The sequence below is a fragment of the Sinocyclocheilus rhinocerous genome, unplaced genomic scaffold (genome assembly GCF_001515625.1).
Source record: "Sinocyclocheilus rhinocerous isolate Xijiao unplaced genomic scaffold, SAMN03320098_v1.1 scaffold5276, whole genome shotgun sequence".
Classification (NCBI taxonomy): domain Eukaryota; kingdom Metazoa; phylum Chordata; class Actinopteri; order Cypriniformes; family Cyprinidae; genus Sinocyclocheilus; species Sinocyclocheilus rhinocerous.
This window is the reverse complement of record NW_015633645.1, coordinates 47,579-57,057: the sequence shown is the minus strand read 5'-3', so window position 1 is coordinate 57,057 and position 9,479 is coordinate 47,579. Positions and strand designations below refer to the sequence as shown.

The 9,479-nt window shown below is 29.1% G+C and overlaps 1 protein-coding gene across 3 annotated transcripts in view; it reads right to left on the bottom strand.

Moving 5' to 3' along the window:
* Window positions 1-68: 68 nt before the first annotated feature.
* LOC107744730 (uncharacterized protein C15orf52-like) overlaps window positions 69-9,479 on the bottom strand; it is a 39,235-nt gene continuing 29,824 nt past the window's right edge. For all 3 annotated transcript variants that reach the window (XM_016558550.1, XM_016558551.1, XM_016558552.1), the window contains 6 exons: window positions 5,696-5,733; window positions 5,512-5,559; window positions 3,678-3,771; window positions 3,046-3,079; window positions 1,349-1,820; window positions 69-172 (listed from right to left, as the gene is read on the bottom strand). In XM_016558550.1, coding sequence (XP_016414036.1) covers window positions 102-172; window positions 1,349-1,820; window positions 3,046-3,079; window positions 3,678-3,771; window positions 5,512-5,559; window positions 5,696-5,733 — 757 coding nt within the window. In that variant the 3' untranslated portion in view covers window positions 69-101. The remainder of the gene's footprint in view (window positions 173-1,348; window positions 1,821-3,045; window positions 3,080-3,677; window positions 3,772-5,511; window positions 5,560-5,695; window positions 5,734-9,479) is intronic.

The window sequence follows — 9,479 nt, the reverse complement described above, 5'->3', positions numbered from 1 at the left end:
ACACACACACACACACAGAGACACAGACACAGACACACACACACGATTCTCAGTGAAAACACATGAACGCACAAACCCCAAAAACCTGCTGAGCATCACAATCATTTCAGTTTATAAAAAGAGTGCATTGGTGCTGGCCACTTTTTCAGTGTCGCTGGATCCAGAACTAAAACTAAAATCGTAAAAAAAAAAAAAAGTTACAGGAAATAAAATAAATGTTACCTGAAATAAAATGTAAAAAAAAAAAAACATAATAATTCACCAAGTTGCCAAGGCAACATCTCTCATTTTCATTTAGTTTCACCTGATCCACTAAAATAACTAATAAAAAAATTAAATAGAAATAAATAAAAACTATATAAATCTATTTAAAAAAAAACAGAAAATGGCAAACACAACTAAATTACTAAAACTTAAAAAAAAAAAATAAAAAATAAAAAGTTCTCTCAAAATCTTAATAAAAACTATGATTCTATCTAAATAATACTTAAATAACACTATTCTGGAAGTGTTTTTTCTATTCATATTTCCCATAGAAATTTTTAAAAAGGTCTTCATTAAATATTACAAACTTTTATTTGAACATTACAATACACATAACATATATGTAAAATAAAATTAATATTATTTATATTATTTTTCCTTAAATATTTGATGTTTTTATTTTACATTGAACATTTCAATAGTAATTTTACTTTAAGTTTTTATTTTTTATTAAATAATAATAATAATAAAAACAATAATCAGCATTACAAACTCCGATTTGAAGCAGACAAGTATTTGAAAATCGGACCAAAAGACAAAGATTCAAGACTGAACTTAACGGCTTTAGTGAGGGGGAAAAAAACTACAATCCAATGAAGCATTGCGTATTACATAACTGAAAACTAAACAAATATTCATTTAAAGCTGTTGATTATATCTATAGAAACTATATTTCAAGTTTGCTACGAAATATGCATCTATAATAATACAAATATTTAAGTATTTTGACAGCACAGCCAGACTCGATTACATCATTAGCGGTGCATCATGGGAGTGGGCGGAGCTTTTTGGCTCGCTGTGACTGATTGGTGGAACTTTCTGTACAGCATTATGGGTAATGTAGTTTTTCACCACAAATTCTGCTTTTAAACACAATAAAAAATAAGTTAAAATACTGCAGTCTGACAAAAGCACATACCATTGATTAACAAGCTTGGAGCACACAGTAATTCTGTCTTTAACGGTTTATGAGTTATTGTTAAAAATCACTTCCTCTATGGAGAAAATGCATGGAGTTTTTACTTCCGTAACTCTATAGGCAGGGATGCATGAGGAGCATAACACGTAACCGATGTTCACGTACCGTTTCCTCTGTTAGAGCAGCTTTTGGTGTGTTCAACAGGTTGGTTCTCGTGCGGTTCTGCTGATATACGAACATCTCCGGGTTTGGGACACGACGCTTCGCTGGCTTCAGTGAGCGGAGTCAGTCTCTGCACACGGTTTTCCCGCTCTTTGATCTCCTCCGGGATACATTCGCTGTCGTCTCGCGCCAGTGTTTGTCTGTCTTCTTCCACAGGGCCGTTCTTGACCTGTGAAGGTGTTTCTGTGCCATTCGTATCATTGTTCTCAGAAAAGCGGACCTTTTTCTCGGTGGCCTTGAGAACGGACACGTCTGTAGAAACACGTCTATTGTGGTCTGCGACACCGGCAGAGTCTTCAGATGCACGTGGCTTTGTGTTTTCAATGTCAGTCTCTGGATTGACGCTCTCCACCTCAGGAGCGCAAAGTGCGTCGAGTTCCTCTAAAAACTCCTGCAAACTGCTCTCTGGATACACCTAGCAGAAATCAACCAACAGGTATTTATAATATTCGAAAGGGCTACACTTTAACCTCAAACTTGAACGGTTTTGAGTGAATTTCATGAAAACATCCAGAAGTTATCTCCAAAAATCAAAATCAAAATTATAAATAAGCCTATATTTAGGACTATTAATATATTATATTGTGCATATATATATATATATTCATAAAAATTTAAGCACATTTTTATCTCAAACGTCATGAAAACATATCCAGAAGTTACCCCAAAATCAGAATTAAAAAAAATTATAAATAAGACAGAATTTGAAGCCTATATTTAGAACTATTAATATATTTTATTGTGAAATTATTTTCAGAAAAATTAAGCACATTTGCATCCCAAACTTGATTATGGGAATTTCATGAAAACATGTCTAGAAATTATCCCGAAAATCAAAATAAAAAAATATAAACAGGGCAGAATTTGAAGCCTATATTTAGGACTATTAATACATTTTATTGTGATTGTTTTTGTAATAAAAAATAAAATTAAGCACATTTTCATTGCACACCTGATAGTTTTTTAGTGAATTTGATTAAAACGTGTCCAGAAGTTAGCCCCAAAAATCAAAAATAAGACATAATTTGAAACCTATATTTATGACTTATTATATTTTATTGTGAAATTATTTTCATAAAAAACAAGCACATTTGCATCCCAAACTTGATTATTTTCGAGGGAATTTCATGAAAACATGTCTAGAAATTATCCCGAAAATCAAAATCAAAAAATATAAATAGGGCAGAATTTGAAGCCTATATTAAGGACTATTAATACATATTGTGAAAATAATTTTTTATAAAAATTAAGCACTTTTTTATTGCACACCTGATCATTTTTGAGTGAATTTGATTAAAATGTGTCCAGAAGTTAGCCCCAAAAATCTAAATCAAAATTAAGACAATTTGAAACCTATATTTATGACTATTAATATATTTTATTGTAAAAATTATTTTCATAAAAAACAAGCACATTTTCATCCCAAACCTGATCAAACCTGAGTAAATTTCATGAAAACATGTCCAAAAGTTACCCCAAAAACTAAAATAAGATCAAATTTAAAGCCTATATTTAGGACTATTATTATATTTTATTGCATAATTGCTTTCATAAAAATTAATCTCATTTTCATCCCAAATTCGAATTACCGCAGTAGTAATACTACTACTACTACTACTAATAATAATAATAAAAATCACCTGCAAATGCTCCTCCTGCTCTTTAGCATCCCACCTATGAGGACAAAACCAAGAAATGATTTGCAATCCTAGTTATCATACAGTAAATTTGGATATTAATTTACCCATTAAAATAGTAATTGTTTAAAAATCAAAGATATTGTGATAGTACTATTCAATATTTTATATGTTGTTTCTTAACGTACTATTATTATTTTTTTTTTCCCCAAATAACACCATGATACAAAAAAAACATTGTGATTTTAGATGACATTAATAATAATATCTTTAATAAAAAATACATAAATGAATAAGAATTTAATAATATCTTTATCTTCTATAATAGCATCACAATAGCTTTGATAAAAAAAAAAAATAGTCTGGGCTTTTTGATCAGTTACTGTGTGTAATGAGTAAATGAACATCCATTAACTGTACAATAAGGAACTCATAATAAGCTTTTAAAAGTCGAATTATGAGAAGTCATGTGATCAGATGCGTTTGTGGTTGAACGCTAAAGGGAGTGGAAATGCACGAAACCATAAACTGCTCTGAAAAGCATTTCCCATCATCCTCTAAATGGGGCTAAATGTATGACATAATGGCTTCGAGGGATGTTGCTGTAAACGGTCAGCAGTTTGAGGTCAGTTTACCTCCTCGCTCGACCCGTCAGACGGTCTTTCCCCTTCGCTTTACTGCCCTCCACTGGAACACACTTCCCCTTCCTGTCTGACGCTTGCTGTCGAACTAGAAGAAATTAAACACATCAACACACACTGAAGAATATGATTTAGTGAACTCCTATTAACTCTTATTATGGAAAGAGCCTTGGATATTATTAACCACACAGTGCCACAGTGACTGCAGGAGATAATTTCATATTTTTATATAAGCTACCAAAGAAATTAGAGCTGGAATTTTATTGTAATGTTGTTAATATAACAATTTAATATAATATTAACTAATTTATATATAATTTAATATTTTTATATAAGCTACCAAAGAAAATCGAGCTCGAATTGTAATTTAATATTTTTATGTTCAATATTTTTGATTTAGTATTTTTATGTACAATATTTTATATAAGCTTCCAATGAAAATTGAGCTTGAATTTAATATTTTTATATTTAAGTACATTTTTTATATTAAATATTTTTTAATTTAACATTTTATATTTAATTAAATTATATTTATATATAATTTAACATTTTTTATAAAAGTTTACAATATAAATTTAGCTTGATTGTTTATATTTACTTAAATCATTTACTTTACTTTAATTATTTTATATGCACTTTACATAATTAAATATTTTTTTTAGCTTCTAATCGAAATTTAGCTTGAATTTTATTGCAATGTTGAATTAAATTTATAAAAATAAAATAAAAAAGCTACCAAAAAGGTATTTTAAAGTATTTTAAACTTGATGCTTGCTAGAAACAGGGTTATTATGGTTAACTAAAAGTAAAACTAATGTCAGCTTGAATTTTAATTTAATATTTTTATGTTCAATATTTTTGATTAGTATTTTTATATACAATATTTTATATAAGCTTCAAATGAAAATTGAGATCAAATTTTAATTTAATATTTTTATGTTCAATATTTTTGATTTAGTATTTTTATGTACAATATTTTATATAAGCTTCCAATGAAAATTGAGCTTGAATTTAATATTTTTATATTTAAGTACATTTTTTATATTAAATATTTTTTAATTTAACATTTTATATTTAATTAAATTATATTTATATATAATTTAACATTTTTTATAAAAGTTTACAATATAAATTTAGCTTGATTGTTTATATTTACTTAAATCATTTACTTTACTTTAATTATTTTATATGCACTTTACATAATTAAATATTTTTTTTAGCTTCTAATCGAAATTTAGCTTGAATTTTATTGCAATGTTGAATTAAATTTATAAAAATAAAATAAAAAAGCTACCAAAAAGGTATTTTAAAGTATTTTAAACTTGATGCTTGCTAGAAACAGGGTTATTATGGTTAACTAAAAGTAAAACTAATGTCATAAAACAAATTTTGTTATTTGAAAACTTTTGTCACTTGGCAACATTTTTCACTTTTGAATAGTTTAACTTGATAAATTGAAAAAATTGAAATTGAAACTAAAACTGAAATTAAAATGAATGAAAACTATATGGACATTTAAAAAAAAAAAAAAAAAAAACTAATAAAAATGACAAAACACAACAAAATGACTAAAGCTTTAACTAAAATTAAAATGAAATAAAATAAAATATACGTGGAAAGAAAATAATTTTATTTGCTATTGCCCAGAAAGGACTTTCAGAATTCATGTTTTATTTATTCATAACTTCTTTTTACGTGTTTAATTTCTAACATCAATTCACAATTTTAATGCAAATTTGAACATCCAAGCATTAAATGTTCTGCTAATGAAGATTTGGATGGTCTATGTATTATTTTTTTAGGCCAAATAGCTTTAGGTTTTACCTACCTCTGGATTCTTCTGCTCTCATATTTCCTCTCCTGGTGTTTCGACCTCCTATAACCAAATATAATTAATACAGAAGATTCAACATTACACACAAAATACAATCCACACAGAAAGCACAACCAGACTCAATCAAGTAAATGAGATGTATATAGCATCTCAGCTATAAATGAGTTAATCTGCTCACCTCTGTTTGATGTTCCTCCGTGTTCCTTTTCAGAGAACCTACAAATAAAACATTGGAAAAAACACGCAGACATGCAACTAAACATTAACGCAGAATAATCACTGACAATACCAACAGTATACGAGCAGGTGAACTAGGTCACTAGCTTACAGAGGCATGACTTTTAGTACTGACACAGACATGTTTATGCTGGTTATTGGTGCAGATTTTCCAGCTACCAGCTTGATCTTTATGGTGAAGCTGGATGAGCAAGAAAGTACTGCTGGTTAAACTGGTTAAGAAGCTGATCAACATCTAAAACAACACAGAAGCATCAGTAAATGTTCAATTCTGTTACCTGTGAAATTCTTAAATACTAAACAGATTTGAAAACTCAAGATTTCGCTCTGATACCAATTATGCAAAACTTTTATCATCAACTTAAAACATTTTATTATTATTACATTTTATCGATCTGTATCTGCCCTTCATAGAAAATCGAAATAGAAAAAGCTACTAGAAAAGCGAGTTGTTTAAAAAAAAAAAAGAAATATAAATAAATGATAATCTGCATAAAGAAAATTAAGCTTATTTTGGGACCAATAAGATTTATCAAGCAGAATGATTTTCATCAGTCTGTTACTACAGTGAGATTTTAGAGGCCTGATTTTCTTTATGTAAAATATATATATTTAATTATAATCTATTCTTTCTTGATTTTGGAGTAAAATATGATCTGGACATTTCTTTGTGAGACTTACCCACTTAAATACAGGGATGATATTTGACTGGGAAAAAAAAATCACTGTGAGGTGATTGTTCTGTTCTCTTGTACTGGACATTCACTGATCAAGTGTTTTTCTGTCTTCTACCTCCCATAAAACGATCGGCCCTACAGCGTCTCGCGGCCCTGAACGATCTCTAGTGCTTGCAAACCGTCCCAAATAAGGCAAGGCATTCAAAGCACCCTAAAAATAACCCCCTTTCCCTTCCACTCAATAGTGCTCACAGGGGGGAGATTATTTCTTCCAGAGAAACCCGTCTGAAGACTTCCAGACATTTGTTAACATTTGGCCTGAAGTCTTGTTTGTGGTACTGCATGCTCAGGTTTGCATCATTTCATCTCTGCATCATTATATACAGAAAACACAGATGATGCACTTTAAATGTGGCACAGAGATCCAGAGCCTGGATACACAAAAGCCTTATGCTAAGAAAACCCTTCGATATAACTATAAACTAATTACCACTAAAGATTTTCAATGTTCAAATTCTTTTCATTCAATGTTAAAACATTTATCTCAGTTCAGTTAAGTTAAACATTGATCTGTTTGTTTGAGAGGCCCAACATGTCAACTTCTGACTCGACCAATCACGTGAGTTTGGGGCGGAGCTACATATTATTATGCAAATCCATTTGGCGGTACTCTTAGTGAAGGAGTTAGACATAAAATTACAGAGTAAAACATCACAAACCAGCATTCAAAACCCATTTTACTTTCATAATATAATTTCTGAGTATTTAAAATATTTATAAAAAAAATAAGGGTGGTTGGAAAAGTCAGCAAATGTCATTTAAGGAGGTGAAATCATTTTCCCCCAAAAGCCATTTTATTTTTTCTCAAATTCTGTGTTTTCAGTTTTAAACTTTTCTGATCTGTTGATGGTTTAATTACATTTTATTAAGCTTAAAGATGTCTAATCAACTGAATTCATAAAGCTTTAGCAATATAATAATTACAATTGTAACAGTATAACTTCCCTATGAAATGTTGCATTTTATAAAAAATTATGCTGTCCGTTTAATTTTTTCTGTATTTTGTGTTTTATGATTTAATGCAAATTTATTATCAAAAATGGTGGTCATCATATGAATGGACAAAACTAAAAATTTAATTAATCTTTTAATTAAACTAATAATCTTTTAATTAAACTAATAAAAATAAAATTTGAATAAAATTCCTTTAATTTTTAAGCAAACAAATTGCTGCACAACAGGTAAAAAAATAAAAACGTCCATGAAAAACTGTGATACTCCTTTAAAATTGTGTTTAATAAACTGTATTATTATTATTATTATCATTAATAATAATGACAATATTATTAAAGAAGTGAATTCTACTGTACAATAGTAATATATTTCTGTCATAATTTCAAGTTAAACGACTATATAAGAGGGAACACAAATTATTAAAGTAAAACAAGTTAATTTTAATTTCATGCTGACTTTAACCATGTAGTTATATTATGATGATCATTATTAGTAATAGCACTGATTAAATGCTTTTTGTCATTTATCAGAAAGTACAGACTCTGTCCATTCATAAATGCATTTTTGCTTTAAAAATAATTACAGAATGTATATCCCTATTTTTTTTTTTTTACCGTATAAAACATTTTCTTTACAAATTTACAAACTCCCAATTATAAATGCACTGAATTTCTGCCACAAACACAGGACAAAGACTATGTGGCGTTTCCAGAATTACCTTTAATTCTAATCAAGTTTGATTCAATTCCTTAAATTAAAGTCATCCATGTCTCATGAGCTCACTGAATGGAGACATCTTACCCCAAATACCACTCGGTTTTACAAGAGACGTGATTCATAAACATTCCCAGAAGCAAATGGATATATAAGAAGTTTTGATATGAGTCAATGTTATTTCTATTCTCTTTTTTTCCCACTCAAGTTCTAGTTCTTTTGGATTAGCTCGTGTTTAATCGAACAGAGACGAGATTTGACCCGACGTCTCGAGCAGTTTGACATCTACGAAGCTTTTACAGTCATCAGAGCGTAAACAAGGACCTTTTATCACCTCTATGACATTAAACAGGAGTCCAGCTCACTGATCATTTATGAATCCTACTGCATTTTGCTTCCAAAACATTTGTCAGAGTGAGATATTTAAGTCAGATCTGAATGTGAGTTTGAAGTGAATTGTGCTTCAGTTGAATTCAGTTGATGCTTCTTTTTCATAATTATCATAATGTGATATTACTGCTGCAAATTTAGACAATAACAGGGAAATTACTATATTAACTACAGGCAAGATTTTAGAACAGCTGCAGAATCTATTTTGACATTGTTTTAGGCTACTTGTTAGGTAGAAACATTTGCAAAAATGGGAATATTGCATGAAACATTTGCGAATAAAGCATTGTTTCCATCACAAGAGAACAAAATCGTCACTTCCTGGGAAACTGCCGCAAATGATCAATAATAAAAATGGAAGTTGCAGTTAAAGACAAAAAAAAAAAAATAGTAATAATTTATGCCTGCTTTTAAGATTTATGCATTTGAATTGCATGTAAAATTTTCATCCACTAGTTTTAAATAATAAACTTAATGTGATGCATATTTGTCAGTCAAACTTTAATGAAACAGGTCAGATTTCTGCAATAGTACTAATAAACTGAATGTGTTTTAAACACACAATAACCATGTTTATATATTTATCATCAATAAATCCAATTTGTTTCAGTGTTTTTAAACTAATTGAATATTGCTTGCCCCACAGCTAATCATATTTAACCATTTTCATACTTTTTAACTGAATTGATTTAAATATTGTCACAATGAACAGATTTATGCTAATTCTAAGCAATTTGAAAAAACGCACTTCGGAAATATGATTATTTAAATAAAATCAAATAAATTAACTATTTGCATCTATTTGATTTCATTTAAAGGTGACATATTATGCCCCTTTTTACAATATGTAATATGAGTCTCTGGTGTCCCCAGAATGTGTCTGTGAAGTTTCAGCTCAAAATACTCCACAGATCATTTATTATATAATTT